The sequence below is a fragment of the Triturus cristatus genome, chromosome 7 (assembly GCF_964204655.1).
Source record: "Triturus cristatus chromosome 7, aTriCri1.1, whole genome shotgun sequence".
NCBI lineage: Eukaryota > Metazoa > Chordata > Amphibia > Caudata > Salamandridae > Triturus > Triturus cristatus.
This window is the reverse complement of record NC_140590.1, coordinates 1,283,656,833-1,283,682,162: the sequence shown is the minus strand read 5'-3', so window position 1 is coordinate 1,283,682,162 and position 25,330 is coordinate 1,283,656,833. Positions and strand designations below refer to the sequence as shown.

Below are 25,330 nucleotides of genomic sequence, written 5' to 3'. Positions count from 1 at the left end.
TACTTCACCTACTCCACTCCATGCCACTCCACTCTATACCACTCTACAACACTCTACTCCACTCTACTCTACTCTATGCCACTCCACTCTACTATACGACACTCCACTATACTCCACTCCTCTCAATGACACTGTACTCCACGCCACTTCACGGCTCTCCATTCTATGACACTCTACTCCACTCCGCTCAATGAGACTACAATCTACGACACTCCACTCTACTCTACGACACGCCACTCTTTACCTCTCCACTCTACAACAATCTACTCCACCCTACACCATTCTACTCTACAACACTCTACTCCACTCTATTCAAATCCCTCTATGCCAGTCCATTCCACTTTATTGTACTGTATTGTAATTGCATTTAAATAGTGCTTACTACCCCCGATGAGGCATTGAAGTGCTTTTTATGCCACTCTTTGTCACTCCACTCTACTGCAGGACACTTTATTCCACTCTATGCCACCCCACAACACACTACTCCACCCTATGCCCCTTCTCTCTACTTACCCTCCACTCTACGACAAACTACTCCAACAACACTCCAAGACACTCTATGCCACTCTATTCTATGACACTCTACTCCACTCTATGCCGCTCAACTTTTTGACAATCTACTCCACTGTACGTAACTCTCTCTACGCCACTCCATGCCACTTTGCTGCACTCTGCAACACTCCACTCTACAACACTCAGACTTATCAGTTAGGGGCAGAGTGACACATGCTACCCCCTCCCCCAGGTGTTCATGTACAGCTTCCTGGCTGAAATCCACTCTAAAATAAGCTCACTCAAAGTGGAACTTAAATCCTGTATCCGTGAGATCTGCAAGGATGCCAGCAAGCTGGGGGACCATCTGGAGCACCCCTAGGACCAAGAAATACTCTGGAGGAGACCTAATGCCCTAGAAGAACAAAATATCGAACTCCATTTGAAACAGGAGCAGCTTGAAAAGTGAAGTCGCTGGAATAACATACGCACAAGAGGCATGCCGTAGGGGCCTGAGGGTGACAACATTATAAGCTTTGTTCCTGACCTCCTGCAGCCTGTCAGCATCGACTCATCAATACTCCTCCTACGCTTGACCCATCCCACAGTTCCTCTACAAGCCTGTCTGCTTAGACCCCCAATCCTGACATCCTTGCTCATGTTCACTTCTTTGAGGAGAAAGAGGCAATCATGGCTGTGGCACGGGGCAAATCTGACCTGAACTTCCGTGGCATGACGATTCACTTATTTCAAAACGAACACTTCCTTCACTACGGAAGTGAAGGGACTTTCAACCCATCACAAGCGCTCTGAAAGAATCAATAGCAGATATCAATGGGGCCACCCCTTCAGTCTCAATTTCCAGTGGAATGGCCAATGCAAGGTGATTAGATTGCTTCGGGAGGCCACTACATTATTAGGTCTACCCTTAGACCAAGTGGCCAAGACCCCTAACAAAGCCAACTGTCTGTGGGATCGGATTGGCATGCCTCCACCAGCAAACATCAACCCATTCACAAGAGACATATCTCTGACGAAGCCAAACCTGGTGTCAACTCATACCTGCTAATGATGTACCTTGACTCCCCCTCTCAAGGGGCATCTACCCCGGGACCCCTCTCTACTAGAAAGGCATGAGCATCCATGACACGCTGGAACCTTCACTTTGAATGCTGCAAAAGGCCGTAGGGAGACTTAAGGAGAGTGAACTCTGAGACTTCTTTCTCCCCACTCTGTTACCAACCCGAGAGGCCGCTTTGCTATTTTGGAACCTCATGGTCTACCAACCTTCTGGTTGGAGGGTTGCACCCCTGTTGGGTCTAATACTTCAACCCACAATTTGGACAAAGACGCTATTTAGTTAGGCCCTGTTGACCACCCAATTCCTGAAGTGCTTCCTGTTTGCTTCTCTGTCTTCTTCCTGTCCCATGGGGGTGGGACTCACTTGGGAGGGTGTGAACGCTATGTGCCGTGACCATGGGCCACCTTCCCACATAGAGATCTCCAAACACACATGCCTAGTACCCATCAACCCAGGGTAGTCATTGAGACCACAAGTTATCACTAAACAGGAACATAAGAGGTCTCCATTGCCCTAATAAATGCCTCCAAGTATGGCGATACCTGGCCTAACAAGACCCAGATATCATCTTCCTCCAAGAGACACACCTATTGCAAGCAGAACAGTATTGAATGCGCCTCAGATGCTAGCCCTTCCAATAATTGGCATAATTCATGGCTAAAACGGCAAGATGGATATACTGTATGAACCATACGTTAGGGGCACCAACGTCTCCATGACACAGGACCCTGAGGGTAGGTTCCTTAAAACGGTTATTCGGAGGACACACACTACTACTCTCACGCTATGCCCCAATTCCTCTTAGGACACATTCTTGCGCACCACATGGAAACAGCAATTGCAAGACTACTCAGGGGACATTATAGTAGAGGGGATTTCAAAGTGGCTTGGGTCCCCGACTGGGATAGGAACACTAACTCATTTCAGGGCATGGGGCGATGTTGACCCTACTGAAAAAGGAGATTACTGAACTGGGTCCACTAGACAGATGGCGCTACCTTCACCCAGATTCCAGAGACTATTTGTTTTAATCGCACATCCACTTCAATTATTATATTATAGAAACTGCCTCTTTATATGACATCTTGATTTCAGACCATGCTCACATAGAACTCACATGGTGATGAGACCCTCACACCCCCAGGCACTCTCTACTGTGGCACTCAAACCCCAAATAATCAGGGACCCGGTAAATAGATCAGACATATGGGAAGCCATAACCGATTACTTCGAGCATATCTCCACCCCCAAAATGTTCCCATACATGCTGGGATGCTTTCCAGGCTATCATTCGGGGCACCATCATAGGCAATGAGAGGGGAATGGTTAGAGAGGCCAAACTGGTTGAGAGTTCCTTGTCACTTGAGATAAAAGAATTGGAAACCAAAGACAAACTAAATTCCTTGAGACTCCTAACACGAAAACTGGCAAAGTTTGGCGGTCAGCTGAAACTTTATCGGACCAACCTCGCAGAATGTGCCCAACTAGCACGTACCACAGATTCTATGATCAGGTGGATAAAGTAGGTACCCTCCTAGCCTGCAAACTCAGAGTACAACGTGCTAGGACCCATAAACCAAGGATTAAAACAGAGTCAGGTGACTGGGCATTGACAGAAAAGGATAAACAGACTGTTTTCTGTGCATTTGATCAGAGGCTTTACACACAAGATTTTGTGCAGCAAGAACTCATACAGTTCTTCTATCTCCACTCAGTATATATATATCTCCTTGAAGCCCTTATTGATGTCGCAAAGATTCAACAAGAGATCAAAGCAATTCCAACGGGCACAACTCCAGGCCCGGATGGCCTCCCTCTTGAATTCTACAGAACCTTTTTGACACCTCTATAAGTTCATTTGCTTGCTCTCTACAACTCTTTCTCCACCAATACTTGAGAAGACCTGACAGAATGTGCATCCTATAGACCTATAGCACTTCGCAATTCTAAATGTCGACACAAAGATCTACACAAAGATACCTGTGATAAGTCTGGACACCCTCCTCCCGGGACAGATAGAACCTGACCAAGTCGGGTTAATTTGCAAACGACAGGGAGCCAACAATATCCGCTGCCTAGCATACTTGATCAAAATAGCACACAAGCAAAATATCTTAGCACTCCTCCTCTCCCTAGATGCAGTGAAAGTTTTTGACTACATCAGCTGGCTCTTCCTTATGCAGTACTCTGCAAACTTAACCTGGGACAAGAGATGATTGCGAAAATCCTGGCAGCCTATACTGATCCCACTGCAGTAATCAGGTTAAATGGACAATGCACAGAACACAGTACACTGGACAAGGGACGACGACAGGGCTCTCCCTTGTCGCCCAGTCTTTTTGCCCTTGAGATGGAACCCTTGGCCAAAAGGAACTGACAGGACCAGGGAGTAACTGGTATCCCATTTGGGGGCTTGATGCATAAACTTCTTTGTAGATGATGTCCTTCTCACCCTGACCAACCGAGCTCGGCCCATTGCATCCCTCCTCCCTCTTCTGGAAAATTTGAAATGGTGTTGGGTTTGAAAGTCAACCTGATGAAATCCTACATACTCATTAACACAAAACCAGAGAATTATATTGAACTGCTGGCAGTGATTACTCCCTTTCACTGGGCTAAATACTCCTTTAAATATCTGGTTCACACCATCAAGTGGCATCTTGAAGACTGGTCAAAGGCTAACTGGAAACCACGCTGCAAAAATGTCCTTGATTATATGCGTAGATGGCCGCCACTCTCTCTTTCATGGCAGGGCTGCATAAACGTTGTCAAAATTAATATTCTTCCCATGACCCTATATCTGTTTCAAACACTTCCTACTCCCATACCCATTCAGGACATAACCCACCTACAAGACAACATCTGGGCCTTCATCTGAGCAGGCGAAACACAGACAATCTATCAGAAAATAGATACAAGGTGACGGATCAATCGGTTAGCACTTCACTATCTCACTGCTGCCTTTTCAGGATTGTTGTGCACAGGACTCCGGCACCTGTCGCCTTTTGGTGCCACTGGTTACAGATTCTCACAACGGTTTAAACATGTGGCATCCGAGTAGGAAGACATGATCGCTTATCACGGTGACCGCACCATTCGATGCTGGAAATATAACCCTAACTTTTGGAACAGGGGTCAAACATGGAATAATTGTATTCCTATCTGGTTTTGCACTACTGAAGGTGTAGATAGTGCCGAAATCTGGGTCAATCTTAGCTTCTACTAAATTGATTGACAGTATGATCTATTATGTCTGTTATCAAACAGTGTCTAGAGACGATTTCTTTACATTATGAATCACAGAGTGTTTTTACCTTGGCGTGAGATATACTCTTTCGTTAACATTTATGCCCTAATGAAGTTCCAAAAACTGTTGGTTTTTGAGGAACGAAATGCTTTGGCTATCTTTGTGCACCAATGTCAATTTTAAAATAAAAGACGAAAAGAAAGAAAATAATTTGGACTTTTTGTATTATGTTCAGTGCACCTCCATTTGTTTGAAACACAGACAATCTCTAGCAACATTTTAATGCATCCAAGACATGGGGTGCCTGGTGGGTCCCAATCTCTTGGAATACTGCTGGGCAGCTCATCGTCAATACATTTCGGAGTTAGTTATCCACAAAAGTTAAAACCACTGGCTCCATATGGATAGGGTGGTAGTGTGCGACCCATTGTGGGACCTGGCCTGGCTCCAGCGCTCCGCATAAGCCAAAAGCGGTTAGGCTGCTACTCCAACTGGGATGGTCCTGGACATATGGGATCAGATAGCAAGTAAAACAAGTCTCACAACCTTGCTGTCCCTCAATAACCCAATCGCCAGAAATCCAGACTTCACACCCACCCTTCTTCCCACCACATTTCCAGAATGGGAAAGGGGCAACTGTAGAACTATTTGTGACTGTTTCCAGGGCGATGACATCAAACCGTTTGAACAATTAAAACAGGCGTTTCGGATCTCAGAAAACTAGCTGGGCCCTCCATTCATCTAATGCCAGAGTCACCACCAGATCGCTTACCGCTTTCAAAAAATGGTTGTTTACAGGGAAGAAAGGACTAATCTCAAAAACCTAAGACGCCATACAAGATACCAAGCCTAAAACACCTCACATCTACCAAAATAGATGGCCAAGAGACTTCGGGGTAGACATTTAACCAAAGGAAAGGAACGTATATTATGGCCGGATACACCCAAATCTCTGTGCAGTATTCCCCAGTGAGAATCGGCATACATAGCAATGTTCCAATGGTATCTCACTCCTACCAGAATCCAACGCATGTTCCCTACAGCCTCCGGCGTCTGTTGGAGATGTGACAAAGAACTTTTCAGCATATATGTTGGAACTGCGTCCTTATTCAGAAATTCAGAAAGGGGATCTGGGGACACCTCAAGGCCACCATTGGGTACCTCATGCTAGCCAAACCCTCTGTAGCCCTTCTGGGGCTAAAACTTACCAATTTGGAGGGGGTGACGGGTTCAGATTGGACTCTCATATCCCATATAACAGGGGTGGCCAAACAATTGATCACCCTATATTTAAAGAAGGAAGACCCACCACCAAGGGTGTTATGGTTTCACAAGATGTGGCAAGTTCTACCCATGGAACAAATGACACATAGAATAACAAACACGGACAGGACATTCACTCAGTTATGGCAACCCCTTATACACTACATGTCAAGACTCGAATATAGTACCGATATACCTCAAAGGCTGACGGCACTTCGACTCTTTGACTATGAGTACGGTTCACACACCCCCGTCGAATTCTTGGACGCCATCACCATCCCAGCCACCCTACTTACTCTCCATCTTTATCTTATCCTGCGCTCCTCTTCTCCTCCTCTCTCCTTCCACTTCCCTTCCCAGACTCTCCTTTCTGCTTGCCTCGTAACCCGCCCTTTGAGTGGGCTATTTCAGGGCAGTGCCTGCGGGGGTGGGGATAGTGTCTGATGCATACTGTTTTGAAATGAACGCTCTGTGTATCGACGAGAAGATATGCCATTGTAATCCCTTGTTTTTTCTCTATGACAACTCAATATAAAGATTTGTTCAAAAAAAGATATTATGGTGGAAAAGCAAAGACACTTTGAAGAACAACAGCACTCTTCGACCCCAAACAGATTACAGTCGCACACTACCAGAAGTAGTCTTACACCTCTCACATGCATGCAGGCTCACACCGCTGACAGCACTCCGGCATTAATTAAAGTAGCAGTCAAATGCTACCTGGAGCACATTGGCATCAATTAGTGGGTGCCTGGGGACACAGCTATTGCCCCTGACTTGCCTCTTGCAACCCTTCAAGGCACCTTGCAGGTATAGGACTTTGACCTAAAGTGTGTATGTGACACATATTGCCTGGGGCACTATATAAAGCCCCAGGCTTTATATATTATTTTTTCTCTGCCTCAACACAGGTCCATCTCTACCCTCCAGGACCCAATATTTAGAGCCATCGGTTGTCAAGAAAATGCTTTTAAACGTAAGTTGCGTACATGCATGTAGGTGATAGTGTTTGTATGGGAGAGCTGGCATGTGTCAACATGCAATGGAGCACAGGAGCAGGAACAGGACCATCGGTGACAATTGAGATTAGTAAACACAAAGTGCTTTTGGTGAATCAGTGCTATGGGAACTGAAAGTGACATCATAGACTCTTTGCCTTTTATGACATCACTGGAAGTGACATCATATGACCTTTGATCCATAAGTTTAACATTATAGCACAACTTAGACAATTGTCTATTTTAAATTTTAAGGTGCTGACGTGGTATGCCAGGGAAAGATTACAAATGTTCCTTTGTATAACATGAACAATTATGTTTTCGCCTGAAGATTATATAGTATGACAAAACACAGAACAGAACTGGGACCCTAGATCATTTATACCACAAACTGTCATTATAATAGTTCCCATTGTGAGCACCTCAACAAGAAATGTATCAATACATCAGAGGGAGTGGAAAAAGATTGAAATAATACAATAGTAATTATATCCACATGTATTAATTGATACAAACATACATTGAATATGAATTGTTATTAGCTTACATTATTTTTTTTATAGTTAATACATTTTGACTCATGACCGTTTACAAAGCAATATCACTTATCGGATGCACAGAGGTGATGCTTTAAAAAAAATCAAAAACACATAATTTTCTTGCATTTGAAATACAATATTAAAGCATGGAAACAACACTTTTCAAAATGTGTTTCTTTTTTTTAGTTTTATTTAATCAGAAAAGTGCATATTGGAGTGCTAAATGTATTCATTTAACAAAACATATTGTGCAATGTCAGGGCCCGAATGGAAGCTGCGGAAGTAACCAGTGCTCATCAAGAAACGGGTTACCTTCTGTTCTTGCAGTGGAAGCTGGTGATCTTTGAAAGTGGTGGGAGTAATACCATGCACTTTAGTGACAGACTTCTAGGGAGGAGAAACATGCAAATAAATGTTAAATAGTGTATTCAAAGCACAATTATCTCATACATTTGGTCAAACGACATAGGGTCTGAAGAAAAATCATTAAATATTCAAATGCTATGATAGAGTGTGGCACTCAAGCTTCTCTAGGGGTTCCCATGGGATGGCTATCCTTCTGAAACGCACCCTGCCTTTTGTACTTACACAGGTCATTCATGACCCTCAGGGTTTAACTGTGACCCTTTGCGGCTTGCTGGCCGGTTCCCCCCTCAATCTTCTGTCCATCTACTCCCCCCCCCCCTCGATGCTCGCAACCACCCTTAAACACACTGCAGCCCTGTTGAATGCCCTGTCCCTGGATCCCACTGTTATTGGGGGCGATTTTAATGCGGTTTCCTCCCCGGCCCTTGACATAACGGCCTCTCCCTCAATCACTAGATTGGTGCAGGTGAAACAGCTACGGAACTGGTCCGAATCTCTGGGCCTCTACGATGCTTGGCGTACCTGGCACCCCGCACTGCCCAATTCACCCACAGCTCCGCAGCACACCATGCACAGGCGTGCATAGATGCGATTTTCGTCCTCTCGTCTGACTGTTCTGTGATTCTAGATGTCCATATCCTTCCCGGGGGTATTTCTGATCACTCCCCGGTGTAACTTAGTGCAGGGCCCCCCTTGGCCCGCCAAACATGGAGAATGAAAGCATGGTTCCTCCAAGATAAAGAATTAAAAAAAAGTGGTGGGGTTGCAGCTCAAGCAGTATTTTCTCACTAATGAAGGTTCGGTAGCTTCTCCTGGTACCTTATGGGAAGTCGGTAAGGCTACCGTTCGGGGTGTCGCAAAGGGCCAGCTTAAGAGCCAGAGACAGGTGCAGCTGCGGGAAATCACCACACGGGAGGCGCAGGCGCTCCGCCTTGAGCAGTCCCCCTCCCTGTCTGACGACACAGTCCAGGCCCGACAGATCACTCACCTTCGGGCCGAGATCAAACAGTTATCCCTAGATGCTGCTATGGTCCTCTGGAGATCATTGGTGGTAAGAATCTATGGCTAGGGAGACCAAAATAGTTCGATCCTACATAGACTGGCCACATATCCCAGGGTGAACCGCATTATCCCGGAGGTGGTGGACGACGATGGAGTGGTACACAGCGCCCCACTGGTGATGGCCCTTATCTTCAACCATTACTACCAACGACTTTATGCAGCGCGAGCCCCTGGCCTATCTCTCTCCGCCCTCCTCGAGCAAGGAAACGTATGTCTCCCTCGGTTGGGTTTGGCCGCCCAGGAAGATCTGGACCGCCCCATTTCTCGAGAGGAAATTGATGAAGCAATCTCCCTTACCTCATCGGGCAAGACCCCTGGCCCAGACGGCCTTCCTCAGGAATACTATGCGCTGTATCGCGAAACTCTTGTGCCCCGCCTGTCCGATTTATTTGAGGAAGGTTGGAAAAAAGGTTCCTTCCCACCCGAGACGGACATCGCCACCATTGTGGTCCTACCGAAATTCCAACCGCCCTGCCGCCACTGCACGGACTATCGTCCCATCTCTCTCCTCAACACGGAAATCAAGTTGTATGCCAACATCCTCACTCAATGACTGAAGCCATATCTGTCCCTGCTGGTACATCCAGATCAGTGTGGCTTCATGCCCATACATGGGACTCGACACTGTCTTCGGAGGCATTTACTCGCTCCTTACTTAGCACTCCTTCTCATAGATTTTGAAAAGGCCTTCGACTCGAACTGGGCATACCTAATAGAAGCGTTGGTCGAGATGGGGTTCGGACCCCACTTTAGGGCTCTGGTCCATGTCCTCTATGCCCAACCACGAGCGTGCGTGTTGGTCAATGGTGTGTTATCGGAGGCCTTCCCTATTAACAGGGAAACAAGGCAGGGCTGCCCCCTTTCACCCTTGCTCTTCGCCCTAGTGATGGAGCCCCTAGCCTCCCTGGTGTGGGCCGAAGACCGTATTCATGGATGGCAATGGCCCAAAACAGAGACGGACAAGATCGCCCTATACATGGACGACGTCCTGCTCTTCCTGGCCGAACCCGCCTTATCGGGACCACACTGTCTCCAGATCTTGCAGTCCTTCGGGCAAGCATCAGGTCTCCGGCTGAACCGGGGCAATCGGTACTGGTCCCATTGCACCTATCCAGGGACTGTTACGATTGGCAATCCACCATACCGCTTCGGCGTCAATCATTCAAATACTTGGGGATATGGGTCACCCTTCTTCCCGAACTGGGATGGTCTCTTAACGTCACCCCATTGGTGAAGAAGGCTAAAGAGGATCTTCAAAAGTGGAAGACGCTGCCTCTGAATCCCCTGGGGAGGGTCGCCCTGTTCAAAATGATGATCCTCCCCAGATTTCTTTACGTCCTCCAGAACGTCCCCTTCAGCTTTCCTAGGACTTGGTTCAGGGAACTGGATAGTCTTGCCACCAAATTTCTCTGGGGTGGGTGAGAGCGTGCTTGGCCTTGACCATCTGACAGATCCCCTCCTTTGATAGGGGTATGGGGATGACGCACCTATATTTTTATTTCTTGGCTGCATGTCTCCTAGTAATCCACGACTGGTTCAACGGGGGATGGTCCGACCCTGCCTATCGGCTCGAGCTGAGCGAACTAGGTCTACCCAAAATCCAGTCAATGATGTACGGGAGGTCCATTCCATCTCAGCTGCCAGATGTGACGCGTTCCGTGCTGTTGGCCTGCTGGACGTGTAAGCTCACCCAATGCACACCCCTCTGGCAGGGAGCTTCGCTCCAAGAGGTTAGTGGGTTGCAAGGGTTTAAATCGTGGGACCTTATCGGAATCTCGCAACTTGGGGATATCTGGTCTAACAACCACATGCATTCATTTCAGGACCTTGAGACCCGCTATTCCCTCCACCCATCCCAATTCTATAAATACTTACAGCTGCGACATGCCCTCCACACACATATCACAGACGATACTAGGCTCATGGAGTATAGCCCTCCCGAGGCGCAGACTATGTTGGGTAACTTGGGCAAAGGGGGTATCTCCTGCATTTACCGCACTTTGGTCAACAACACCCCCACCTCCCTTGACAAGTTAAGGGACCAATGTGTGGAGTGGGTGGGTCCCCTTTATGTGGTAGATAGGCCTGACGCCCTTATGACGCCCAAGAAGATCACCGCGTCCGCCAAACTTAGATTGATCCAGCTATACTACTTGCACGCTGCATATCTCACTCCCTTGTGCCTCCACCGAGCGGGCCTATGCCCGGATGCGTCCTGTGCAAGGTGTGGCCATGCCCTAGCTGACTTTTTCCATGTGGTCTGGTTATGCCCCCACCTGGCGCGATTTTGGGGAGCTATTGAAGAGGAGATCAAGGAGGTCCTGGGTTGGGCGGTTCCCCATGATCCACGTCATTCTCTATTGGGGATCACAGGTGGGCTGGATGGGTCCAGAAACGAAAAACTATTTTTTAACACAGCCATGATTGTAGCTAAATGTGACATAGCGGCGGCATGGAAATGTCCAGACTCGTCTGACCTCGGGAAGTGGCGAAGGGGGGTGGACTGGTGCGCGACCCAAGAAAAAACCCTATATGCGGCAAGAGGATGTCCTAAGAAGTACCGTAGGGTGTGGGGAAAATGGCTGGGTACTGTGGAGTGACCGACAGACTTTGCTCAAATACTCTGCCTGTGTACACCTTCTGGGGTTGGAAATCGTGGGAAGTTATGCTCCTGTACATGTCAATGATTCACTGTCTTCCTTGTCTATTGCTGATTTGTTTTATACTTTTCAAAACAATAAAAATTGATTATCAAAAAAAATATTCAAATGCTTTCAAAGGGTGCAGCCTAAGAGTTGGACCCTATTTTTTTCAACACTTGCTATTGGTGCACCAATAAGTAAAAAGATATCCTCCATTGTGCTAGGCCAGCATTTTATTACTGGTGGTCTCATATGCAATGGGTGACCCCTTAGGCAAAAAAATACATGCACTATTGCCAAAGCCAGAACATTGCCATTAGCTCTCTCCATGTAGGATGGGTGTTACTTATGTGAAATACTACTTCTGACATGTCATGGATTGCATTTTTCATGGTTGATTTCAACGAAATGGCAGTGCGCCAGGTATGAAATCCAGTAGCCAGCGAGTAGTATAAAAAAAACGGTCTTTATTTCAAATTCACAAATCAGTTCAAAAATACGAAAAGCTCAGCCAACGCGTTTCATTCCCTCAAGGGGAACTTCATCAGGGCTGAAAAAATAATACACAAACCAACATAAGTACACGGCATAAACATATATAAAAGACAACTACAAACGGATATTAAAACCAATGCACAGGACTTCAGTGATAAAACTACACTCATTGACACATTAAAATTTACACAACATAGCACATAAAAAAAAAATCATTAAATGCAGTTTAGCCATTTCAACCTCAAAGAGAAAGGGTTTTCAAAATAAAAAAAGAAGAAAAAACTATTTTATACAGATTGAATATACATTGAATGGATTGCACGAGGGGTGTGCAGAGGGTCTAATGCAACCCTGCAGAGGGTCTACTACAACAGCATTTTTCATGGGTTTCAAGCTGCTATATGCTTCGGCTGCCCTAACATGCCAAGAAGTGTCTACAATGTGCCAATACCAGCCTTTTGCAACCGGTTCTTGCTATGCCAACAAGATTCTCCTGTATGCAAGCATCAGCATTTTTTCAATGGGTACCCCATGCCAAAAATTAGCTCCAGTATGTCAGTTACAGCATTCTGCTATGGATTTCCCATATACCAAGTATTACTTCTGGTATGCAGGTACTAAGTGATACTTGTAGTATGTCAGTGTCCAGTATTACCTCTAGTATGCATGTGTCAATATTTGGTCACAGGTGCCTATCATGCTAAGGATTGCCCCCAAAATGCCAGCACAAGCATTTGCCACAGGTCTCTCAGGAAGCCAAGAATTATGTTCAGTACGCCAGGTCTCATTATTCTTCCTCATTTGCTCTCATTTATTCATTGTCAGTCACTTGCACTAACTCACTCCTTCACACTCATTTGCATGCACTCTTACTCTATCAATAATCCTCTCTCACTCACACTCATTCTCACTCTGGCGCACTCATAGTTTCTCACTCACACTCAATTGAATTCACTCTTTTCTAAGTGACTCTTTCTCGCTCGTTCTCACTCACACCCCTCACACTCTCTAACACTTACATTCATTATTTCTCATTCATTCTCACTCACTCTTATTCACTTGCTTTCAATCACAAGCACATATGCTCATACATACGAAAACGGATTCTGACACATGCATGCTCTCAGATACAAACACAATATCACCGTCGTACATGCACACAACATACACTTAAATGCAAGTTGTGCTATTATATCAAACATGCAGTTATATGAAACTTCATTGATGTCAATTATGTTGATGTCATCAGAGTTAAGGTCCTGTGACATCATTTCCTGGGAAGACTTGCGGATCAAGGTCATATGATGTCACTTCCAGTGATGTATTTAAAAGCAAAGAGTCTGTGATGTCACTTTCAGTTCCCATAGCATTTTGTTCAATCAATACCCATGCAGATGAACTTTCACAGCTTCTTAATTTAGCAGCAAAGACAATAATTCTGGCTGATCATTGATCACTCAAAGTACCTCTTCATCAGTTTATAGTTTTATGCTGGTGTGGTGTTGTGGATGGACAAGAAGCGACATGCACAAATAAGTCAATGGGCAGATGATGATAGATGCATGAGGAAATGGATGAAAGATTTAACACATGGATGAGTGGTTAGTGCATGGGCAGATGGTTGGGTGACTGGATAAACGCATCCAAGCACGCTCCGCAATAAAGAGGGCCATTGGAATTATGCGACTGTGCAGCGATTTTCCTGCGACTATAGATTTGAGGCATTTGCCACCTAATCCATCATCTGCCGCATAATCTGCAGATTTTAACCCAAAAGAAATATTTTGTTTCTAGCTCAAGCTCAAGCAGTTCAAAAGTTACTAAAATTGCAAACCTGGACTGCTCAATTTGAATGAATGATTCTAGGGTTCTCCTCAGGACTCGGACTGGGGATCAGTGACTACAAAACAAAACAAGCATTTACAATGCAATGGTCTCGGCATTGGTAAAGTTAGAGCTATTGGCATTGCTCATGACATTATTTTTGTTTATGTTTTTGTTTTTAAAACATTTAAAGAAACGGCATTGTTATTTACAATGTCAATAGCTTAATCACTCTCAAATGCGAGACCTATTGCATTTGCACCCACACACAGAGCCACCTACACACACACTGATTAAGCTATTGACATAGTAAATAACAATGCCGTTTCTTTACATGTTTTAAAAACAAAAACATAAACAAAAAAATGTCATGAGCAATGCCAATAGCTCTAACTTTAACAATGCCGAGACCGTTGCATTGTAAATGCTTGTTCGCTAGCCGAGACCTAAAAACTAAATAAAACATGTTCCGCAGAGGAAAATACAAGCAGCCTTCATTTTGTGTTCAGGCAGTGTTCTTGAGTGTGTACAGTTTTCCCCTTTCAGATGGTTGTGAAATCTATGATGGGGTTTAGTGGATATGTCACCTGTATGATTAAGAAGACCTGTGTTGTTATCCTGGCTGTCCTCACTTGACAGGATTGTGGGATCCTACGCATGACTAACCCATCCTGTTACTACGGTGGTGCTGTATTGGAATCACAACCCTTCCTGTTGCCCCGTGTGCAGCGCCTCTTCTGTGTTCCGGTCTTGGCACAGACATGCCTCTCGTAATAAATCACTCATGCATACATCAGTGCTAGTGTGCTCCTCGCAGATGCATTCTCTCAATTATTTACATTTTCACCTACCACTTGCTCTGTGATTTATCCTGGGGGTGTATCCATCCCTCCATACGTGATTAACATAATTCCGAACGAGAACCCATTAGTCACATCACACTAAATCACCATTTCACCTTCCACAATAAACACCCTCCCAGTCTGCAGGCAATAATAAAAGAAAAACTACTGAGGAACCAGGCAAAGACACAGAGATAAGGGCCGTGCGCGCACACAGTTGACTCCTGTCTCCCAATAATGCAGAGAAAAGCCTTGTGAAGTGTGCGGCATTTAATGTCAGAAGCCATTGGTCTTCCGCTAGACTGGCCTCTCCGAGTCCTCACTCCGGAGCAGGCCCTATGAAGCGAGAGCACGGAGCCAGGAAGCGTGTCTCACCCTTCAAAGACAGAGCTGGAGTCTGCCCACCGCTCCTCCGACTACATATACACATCTTTGCCATTCACTCGACGCTGACAACGGAAGCATGCTACAATTACTTAAATTACGCTGCACTCCGCGATTATGCTCTAATTCAAATATCACTTGTGTCATTATCACTGCTGAGGCAAGCGTCAAAATAACTGAAGTATGTGCAGAAATTTACTTTTGTAGAGTTTGTGCACTTTGCAGAAATTACCCCACTGGTAAAGTATATCAGGAAAAAATATTTTTGCGGATTATGTTCATGCATACATTTTTTAGGGGGGGGGCGAGAACTTTTATTTTGCTGCGAGATTTTCCATATGGAAAGCTTACTTTGTGGTCATTTTACATACCTTTTCCTTTTAACAATGCCATCCTGGCGAGATTATATTACATGCATTTATTTATTCGAATTTTCTAAGCATGCAAAGGTTTAAAAATATATACATATAAAATTTGCGAGAACAAGCCCATAGTCTAAACGTGCTACAGGATCATATACACGCTTTGTCAGGGGTAAGAGCTACATAAATGCAATTTAAACAAAACATACATAACTATATACAAAAGAAATAAACACAAAATAAAACGCTGTGACGGCCAATGGAAAAGATATGTCTGCCAGTCAGGTGCGCAACACCCATTGGACTCACAGGGCTTCAGCCCCCCCCCCCCCGTTGTGTGTGGCAGCCCGGGATGAGACCGCTTCCGGGCAGACACAAAGCCGGGCCCGAGCACTTCACAGGTCTTTAACAGACCATTTGCATGTTAATGAGGCTTCGCTGTTGTTTCACCCCTTCTAAGAGCCCCTGCAGCTCCACTCTGCCTAGATTCAGTCCCCCCACCCCCGAAATCAGCGCCACTCTGCCTACTGTTTAAAGATTCAGCCCCCCCCCGATATTTTTGCTTAGCCCCCCCCGAAATTTGGCTCTAGTTGCGCCTCTGCTGCCAGTCATGTTTTTAATCTGTGCAGTGACGTAGCAAGTGCACCATAGGACCCCAGGCGAGCATGTTATAATGACATCTCTACCCACAGTTTGGTAGTTAAAAACAAGTATAATGGAGGTCCACTGACTGCAACTGATACTCGGTTAGTAGCTAAGCCTCTGATTTCCTGAGTCAACCTGTAAATACGCAGGAACTGTCTGTAGAGCTCTCAAGCTACTAGTTTGGGCAGTCCAGAAATTTTCATAGAATTCTGGGATTTGAAGTCCTGGCTGTGTAATGGGTTATACAGGACTACAGATAAAAGAAAAGCATGCAACTAAAAAACCCGAAATGGATGAGCTACTCACGCATGGAACTGGACAGCCCACAGCTGCCGGTAATGCCTTCTTATCCGTGTCCTTCCCGCAGGTCTCCTGAGAAGACTACGACGTGGAGAGCAGAGAGGGGAAGGGGAAAGGACGTTAGAGAGATACATGGTGGTGGGGACAGTAGAGAGCAGTCACCAGGAAGAGGCGTGAGGGGGGCCGAGGGGTGCATGGAGTGGAGAGGGTGAAAATACTGGGCAAGCATGAGGGCGAGGAGCGAGAGAGGAATGTGCCGATTTTTAGAGCAATACATAGACTGGGCTTGGTCTACTGTTCTGTTGGAGACAGATGTAATTGGCTTTTGGCCTTTACCGTTATCATGTTGGATGTTGTTAAAATTTACCCTACTAGGAGTTATTTCACCGTTATCATATAGGACCATTTTCTGTAAAGATTCTATTCAACATGAATCAGCCCCCTCTCAAACTCTGTCCCTCCATCACTCAAAAAATGTTCTTTCTCTCTATCATTCGCGCTCTCTGATTCTCATATTCTCCCTCTGTGGTTCTCTATCACTCGCTCTCCGCCTTCTCGCCCCTTAAAGGCCCAAGCGTTCTCAAAAACACCATTTATCGGGACTATATTTTAGCCCGTGCTTTTCTGGGCGCCTAGAGACGAGCCAGTCTGCAGGGAACGCTGTGTAAGGAAATTCACGCGCCTACATGTATGTCCTTAATCCGATAGGTTTAGAGTTTATTATCACGCCATCGGCGTTCACGGTGCCAAGAATGTCCCCGCGAGCACCCCAATGCCCCTCCTTCGTCTCCTCTGGCAGAACTGGAAACACCCAGGGTGTCAGTACAGGAAGACATCAACAATAGCCCTGCGCCCCGCGTGCAGGCATGAGTCACAGCCCGGGAAGGACTCGAAAGATCACAAGAAAAGAACAAAAGCCTGGGAGAAAAAGGGAATGTTGAGCGGAGAGGAGAAAGGGAGAAAAATTACAGAGGTCCATGCTCGCCAAGTATTAGTCAACTAATTACAAAGGCTGCTTTGCGCTTAGAAACCTCGTCTCTGGATGATGTTAAACGGCGGGACCCTTTTAAAACGAAAGCCCTTTCTGACATGGAACAAATGTTTTAAAATTACCAAAGCATCGGAGGAGGGGGGGTTGACGCCCCAGTCTTAGTTATTCAACACTATCAATCCGTGGTCCATGCTCGCCAAGTATTAGTCAACTAATTACAAAGGCTGCTTTTGAATTAAAAAGTGGAAACATACACGTTTGCATCTGTAGAAACGGCATTTCTAAATCGGCGTGCAATTACCTCAAAACGAATTTGACACCACAGAGAAAGGAGACATCCTGCTAACAAACACACCACTGCCTTTCTCCGAGGCAGAGCAGAAATGCCTCGGAGAAAGGCAGCCTCCTTTTCGGATTCGGGGGCGTGTTTTGCTGTTGTCTCCTCCCTGAGACTTTTCGCAAAAAACACGCCCCCCGATCCGAAAAGGACGGGGCATGATTGGAGTGACGGGACCTCTTCTCCAATGGCTGGCCAGCATTTACAGGGCAGAAGAGGGGCGGGTTCAAGCCCCTCTTCTCCCAAGTCATTAAGTCTCGGAGCGAGACTGCGCAAGCGCAGCCGAGACCTAAAAATGACAAAGTGTGCCGTAAATAAAGTTGGGGACCCCTGTTTCTAGGCTACAAGATTGTGATCTGTTCCAATTCAAAAGTACCAGTTGTTGTGGACCCCCAGAAGCTTGTGTGTTGTAGCGCCAGTGGTAAACCTGCGCGTTATTTAACAGAAGCTGTGGGGACAAGAATAAATCATTGAAACTCAGCAGTGAAGGAGTGTGGTGCACGCAGGGTTAATTGGAAACGCTTTGAAATAAAAATAGGATCGCACCTTCTACGTGTTCGCGCAATAATCAGTCCACGCAAGGTACTTTGCGTAAAAGGCCATTTTATTAGGACAGGGTTGGACAACCATAACCAGAAACATAACACAAATCCCCAACAATCCCCAACAACAACATTCCTCACTACCCATACTCTCCAAGACTCCAACTACTCCATACCCACTTCACACCGCAACCTTCTCACTTCCTTTCGCTTCCTCACTTCTCTTCCAAAACTCCACACCATCTCCATTCGTCGTCCACTGTTCTGACGCACCCCCACGTTCTCCCCAGTATCCCCCTCCCCGGAAGGGTGAGTATGCCCGTCATGGACTCCTCCCCCCTCCCCAATCCGCCCCACACACACACACACAACCCGTCCTAAACTGGCACGCTGAAAAAACATGACCTCCTCAACTAGTCATGTAATTGCCGGGTGGGCGGGTGGCCAACGGTCCACTAACTATCCCTCCCTGAGGCGCTGGGGAATGGAAGAGGAAGGACTTCCTCTTCCTGCCCCTTTTAACCCTACCTGCGACCCCACCCCTTATCCCACCCCTTCCTCCCCTGTCCTTCCTTTTGCGCGAACTCCCCGGGGGAAGACTAGACCGCTGGTCTTACTTCCCCCGGGGGCCTCCTCGCGCAATAATCAGTCCACGCAAGGTACTTTGCATAAAAGGCCATTTTATTAGGACAGGGTTGGACAACCATAACCAGAAACATAACACAAATCCCCAACAATCCCCAACAACAACATTCCTCACTACCCATACTCTCCAAGACTCCAACTACTCCATACCCACTTCACACCGCAACCTTCTCACTTCCTTTCGCTTCCTCACTTCTCTTCCAAAACTCCACACCATCTCCATTCGTCGTCCACTGTTCTGACGCACCCCCACGTTCTCCCCAGTATCCCCCTCCCCGGAAGGGTGAGTATGCCCGTCATGGACTCCTCCCCCCTCCCCAATCCGCCAACCAGGGAACCCCCGGAGGGCGGTTACCTGCCCCACCCCACACAAGTGCACCTTTCGCCCTCACCTCCTCCTACACCAGATCGACTCATTCCACAGCCCACTGATAAAATCCCTCATCTCCATCATATAGTAGGCGTTTCCCATGTGCGAAAGGTGCACGCCATCAGCCCTAAAAAGCAAGGGCTCTTCAAGCCGCAGACCAGGATGCGCCAGCACCTTGATCCCACAGTCCTCACAAAAAACTCTCATTGCCCTATTTAATTTTCTGCGGGCGCGTTCCACCGCAGCGGGCTTCAGCGCCCCCCTCCAAAACTTTCTGGGAATGAACTCTGTCCACACAATACAAGCGCCAACCAGATTGCGTTTGATCGCTGCCAAGTCCCGCTGCATTAAGTAGATCAAGGACACCGCCGACTGCCGCACCAGATCGTTCTCTCCCAGGTGAATGACAAGCAGATCCGGACAGCCCTGCTGCGAGACCTTCTTCGTGAGCCAAGGCAAAAGTTCTCCCCATCGCATCCCACTCCTACCCCACCAGAAAACCTCATGACTGCAGCTTCTCAGGCCCAGGCTACGCCCGTACACCTGCCTGTCAGCAAACTTGGCAGCACAATGCACAAATGAATGTCCCACTATCCAGGTAACCGTCTTGGCTCCAGGACCCCCAACACAACCTACGAAGAAAAAAGGAGCATTAGAAACGAGAAAGGGCACACAACACGCTCACACAGCCGCCGCGTACCCCTCCGCCCTACTTCCTCACGTACCGCTCGCAGCAGCGCGACCGCCATCTACCAATCCGCCTGATCTTATCCCAGGACCAACCCAGCCGTGCCGCCGCCGTCGCCGCGCCGATCCGGAAGGAGTGAGTCCCAAACCCCGCCGGGTCTCTCCCTAAGCGCCGCAACGCCATGCGCAGTACCGCCAAGAGCTGGTAAGCCGTGACCCGTTTCCCAGAAGCATGACAGAAAATTTCCCCCGCCAAACGGCCACACTGCCCGCAAAAACTGCTCCACTCCCGCACCGGGCACGCTGCCAACTCCCCCGACTCATTCAGCCACACCCACGTGCCTCTGCCAACCTGATCCGTCTTGGAACGCCCCAGCCATATCCCCAGGCGCCCCCCGTCCACACGTACATCCTCGAACCTTAACCCCATCCCCCCCCTACCCCCAAGCAACTCCGAAACCCGAAAGGCCCCAAAGAACATCCACGTCATACACAGGCGGAACAACGCCAACTCATACCGATCGTAACACAAAACCCCCAACTCCCCCAAAACATCCACCAACAGGCCAAAAGTGATCGCCTGGCGCAACGGCTCTCCCTCCCGCCCCCCCCGCTCCCTTGTCCAGCCCTTCAGCATCCTGCTCAGCAACTCACCCTTGGCCGGATCAAAACCCAGATAGATCTTCCCATAGAAAGAAATCCCTGCCAATTTCCCTGCAATTGTCACTGACGACAAACCCCTGTCCATGCAGTGCAAAACATAGCGCACGACACCCGCTTCACACTCACCCTGAGACATCCGCCAGTCCTCCCGCGACCAACCCAAGAACGCCCCCAACTCCACCCACGCCATACGATAAGTCCGCCGCGTGGACTCGGCAACAGACCGCTCCACCAGATTCACCACTCTCACTCCCCCCAGCTCCAGATACCCTCCGGCACCTTGGTCTTGGCAAAGTCCGCTCCGGGCGCCAACCTTCGGAAACGCTGCCACTGCGAACGAGACAATGCATCCGCGATGTCATTGCTAACGCCCGGCACATGTTTCGCGCGAAACAGCACATTCAAGCGCAAGCACAGCAGCATAAAACTTCGCAGCAAGCGCAGCACCCGCAGGTCCCTCGCCCTCTGATGGTTCACCAGATCCACCACCGTCATGTTGTCCACATGAAAAAGCACCGATCGGTTCCGGAATTCCTGCCCCCACACCTGCAGCGCCACCAACAGCGGAAAGAACTCCAGAAACGCAATGCTCCTGCCCTGTGCCAACCAGTGCGCCGGCCACTGCTCCGCACACCACCGACCATCCCAGAACACACCAAAGCCGCGCGCCCCAGCCGCATCCGAAAAAATCTGCACCTGCCACACCATGTTGTCATCTGCAAAGTCCAAGGAGACCCCATTGAAGTCACTCAGGAACCCCTGCCACACTCGCAGATCCGCCCGGACACCCACCGAAATCCGCACCCTGTGATGGGGCAACACTGCCCCTGACATGGCCAACCCGAGCCGCCTGCAAAACGTCCTGCCCGCCCGCACCACTCGGCACGCAAAGTTCAGCAAGCCCAACAAACGCTGGACGGACCTCAGATCAATCTTCCGTTGCACCATCACTTGGCTCAGACAGTCCTGTATTTCCAAAACCTTCTGCTGGGGGAGGCGCGCCATCCACTCCACAGAATCCAATTCAATCCCCAGAAACGCCAGACAACAACTGGGCCCGGCCGTTTTTTCCGGCGCCAACGGCACACCAAACTCCCCCGCCATCCTCTGAAACTGGCCCAAAGCCGCCCCACATTCCCCCGTCTGACCACGGCCTACAAACAAGAAATCATCCAAATAGTGGGACACCAGCCGGTGCCCCGCCCTGTCAGTGAAGGCCCATTGCAAAAAGGAACTGAAAGTCTCGAACAGAGCACAGGAGATCGCGCACCCCATGGGCAACACCTTGTCCACAAAAATGGCCCCACCGAACTGCATGCCCAGCAACGAGAAATCCTCCGGGTGAATCGGCAGAAGGCGAAACGCCGACTTGATGTCACACTTGGCCAATTCCGCCCCCCGCCCACACAGCCGCACCAATCCAATCGCATCATCCACCGACGCATACAACACCCGGGAATCCTCCTCCGCGATGAAATCATTCACTGACCGCCCCTCAGGCCAAGACAAATGGTGGATCAAGCGAAACTCGCCAGGTTCCTTTTTTGGAACCACCCCCAAAGGGGATATGATGAGTTCGGGCAGCGGCCACGTGTCAAACGGGCCGGCCACGCGACCTTCCAACACCTCTTTGCGCAATTTAGCCTCCACGACTTCCGGCAACTCCTTTGCTGACCGCAAATTCTCTGCCCACCTGCACTCCCGTGGCCCCTGGTACCCTACTCGAAAACCTTCCGTGAATCCCCAAAACAGCCGCAGCGCCGCCACCTGATCAGGGTAGCGGGAGAGCCACGGACCCATGGCCTCCACACTAACCGGTGTAGGAGCCCTTTGGCCCAGCCTGCCCCTGTCCTTTCGTGACCCGCCATTGCTCGGACGGGGTGGCCAAGGTGAAACACTGCGTGACCGGGTGCTTGCCACCACACTTAGAACACTCATGTTTAAATTTGCAGGGGTGGCGGGTGCAGAATCCCTTGTTGAAATTCCAACAAGCCCCAGTGGTGGCTCCCCCACTCTTTGCAGGCTGTCCGGTCGCGCCGGCAGCGGCAGCCTGCCCACCCGCACCCCCAGCTCCACTGGCGCCCCCTCCCGCCCCCCCCGAGGCGGGACGGGACTGAAAAGACCGATAAGCCACCGGAAGGCCACTCGCAGTGTGTGTAGCCGCAGAGGACTGCGTGGAGGCCATCCACTGCACCCACAGCTCCTGATCTACCTCTCCCCAGGGCTTGTCCGGGTTGACGCTGACCCTCGCCCGAAATTCCTCATCATAACTTAGCCAGGCAAAACCCCCAAAGTGCATCTGCGCTTTTCTGATGATATCCATGTATTTGAACAACGCAATCGCCCTATCCGGATGCTTCTCGCAATAAATACTGGCATAAATCAGGAAGGCCGACGTCCAATTCTCCATAGTTATCGGCACCCGAGGCCGCCGTGTCAATTCCCACTCCTCCTCTTTAGACCCCTCTTTCGCCTGAATCTCCCGATGCAACAATTTAAAGACATCCACATATTCGTGTTTCCAAATCCTGCCCCTTGTCTTTTCAGACAGATGGGACCCCAGGGGCATCGCCAACCCCATATAAGGCAGCTTCTTCTTATGTTTCTCACCCCCTTCCTCCTTCCCATCTGTCACCTTCTCCGTCTGAACACCAGCTCCCACCATTCGCTTCACATCCCCCTCTGGGGCCGCCGCCTTAGCCGGCACCTGCGGCTGCGCCGCCTCTCCCACCTCCCTCACCGACCCATCCCCCACCCCCACAGACCTACAAGACTTCTTACGCCCCCGCCCAAGCCCCTCATCCCACGCCCCCCACCATGTGCTCTCACCTGTCAAAGTGCGTGGCACCTCCTGCGCCCGTCCGCCGGGACCCGGGGCCGACACCCTCGCCGCTGGCGCCTTGCTGCAGCTGGCTTTGCTGTCCTGGAAAACACCAAACTTCCTCGTTGCCACCGGCCCCGTCACCTCACGCACCTCGCCCTCTTCCAACTCCTCACTTTCCGACTCGTAATCCAGCTCTTCGACCACCACAGGCTCACTAGGCTCCATGCGCACCTCACGCACTACACGCTTCATTCCTTTTCCTTTCTCTCCAAGGACAAACTCATACTCCGGCGCCGATGATGCGCGCTCCCTCGATGGAGGGCAGGCCGCCGCGGACCCCCCTACTGCTTCGTCCCGGCGTCTGGGGGCCGTAGTGCGCCCCGCCGGCCCACCCCGGCCTCTACCAGCAATCAGCGCTGGCGTGGATCCCATCCCCCCCTCGTGACCGGCATAGTCCGAGGGGGCCCCAGCGCCACCAGGTCTCTGAGACGTCAAGTCCGTCCCTGCCTCATCCAGCCACACCCAGCGCCCGCGCCCCCGAGCCGGCCCAGCCCCTCCCCCGCGCGCCACCACCCCTCCCCCGCGCGCCACCACCCGGTCCGCCGCGCGCTCCCCCTCCCTCTCCCTAGCCGCGCACATCTCCTCCCAGCGCCGCTCCGTATCTTCAATCAGCCGCCGCTGCTCCCGGATACGCTCCTCTAAAGACATCTCGGCCCAACGGTCGTCCCACCGGCCCTCCCCCGCGGCCCGCGCCCCACGACCGCGGCCTGCACCCCCAGAGGGGCCAGGCGTCACAGGCCCCGTCCCCCGGCCCCCCACAGCCTTCGCCGGACCCTTTTCTTTACCCTGCCCGCCCCCCACCCTTCCCCTTGCCCCCACCCCCCACGTCCGGCCCCTGGTCCCCCCACCCACCGCCCTCGCCCCCCGCGGACTCACTCCCCGAAAGATACAGGGAGAAATCATCCCCAACCCGCTCCTCTGCGTCCTCCGCCAAGTCGCTGTCCTCACTATAGTCAACCAGGAACGAGGCCCCCCCGCTGCCCCCAGCCCCCGCCCCCCCCCGGACCAACCGCGCCTCCGCAGCCCCACCCTTGCCCTCAACAGCCCCCCCGCCTCCCCCCACAGGCACCTCAGCGGACGAACCCAGCGCCGGGAGGCTCAGACGCCTATCCCCTGGCTTCCCCCAGGCCCTGCCTTCTTGCCCCCCCCTCGCGCGCCCACCGCGTGTTTCTTGGGAGGCGGTTCCTCCATGCAGGCAACAACGGCCGCCGCAACCCCCGCGGACGCCGAACGCGGAGTCCTGGACATTCCCACCCACGCCTGCTCCAACACACCCGGCCGCAGAAGGTCCGCCCTCCCCGCACGCCCCAACAGCTGTAGCGCCGCCCGCACCGCCGCCTCATCCGGCGTCTGACCCCCTCCCAAGTCCATCGCGCTCGTTCCCCGCGCTAACCGCCGCTCCGCCCCCGCCGACTCCACCCGACACCCACAGGCCGCCAAACGTCGCCAAACGAGGCCGCCCGGAGACCCGCTCGTCAACTCACCACACGCGCCGCTCCCGACGCGAGAACACGCCCCCGCCGATCCTCCAACGCTCCACAGCCCCGCTCCGCGCACCAACGGTCCACTAACTATCCCTCCCTGAGGCGCTGGGGAATGGAAGAGGAAGGACTTCCTCTTCCTGCCCCTTTTAACCCTACCTGCGACCCCACCCCTTATCCCACCCCTT

At 50.0% G+C, this 25,330-nt stretch overlaps 2 protein-coding genes across 7 annotated transcripts in view; one reads left to right on the top strand and one right to left on the bottom strand.

The window, feature by feature from the left end:
- The window catches only part of LOC146811885 (sulfotransferase 1B1-like), a 445,124-nt gene that overhangs the window by 43,875 nt on the left and 375,919 nt on the right, over positions 1-25,330 (top strand). The window lies entirely within an intron of this gene.
- LOC146811886 (uncharacterized) lies at positions 7,840-23,950 on the bottom strand. Its single transcript, XM_085615111.1, has 3 exons — positions 23,607-23,950; positions 19,740-20,059; positions 7,840-8,007 (listed from the first exon to the last, which is right to left on the bottom strand). Exons 1-3 carry the CDS (start codon positions 23,851-23,853, stop codon positions 7,840-7,842), a joined length of 735 nt encoding a protein of 244 aa, XP_085471237.1. The 5' UTR covers positions 23,854-23,950.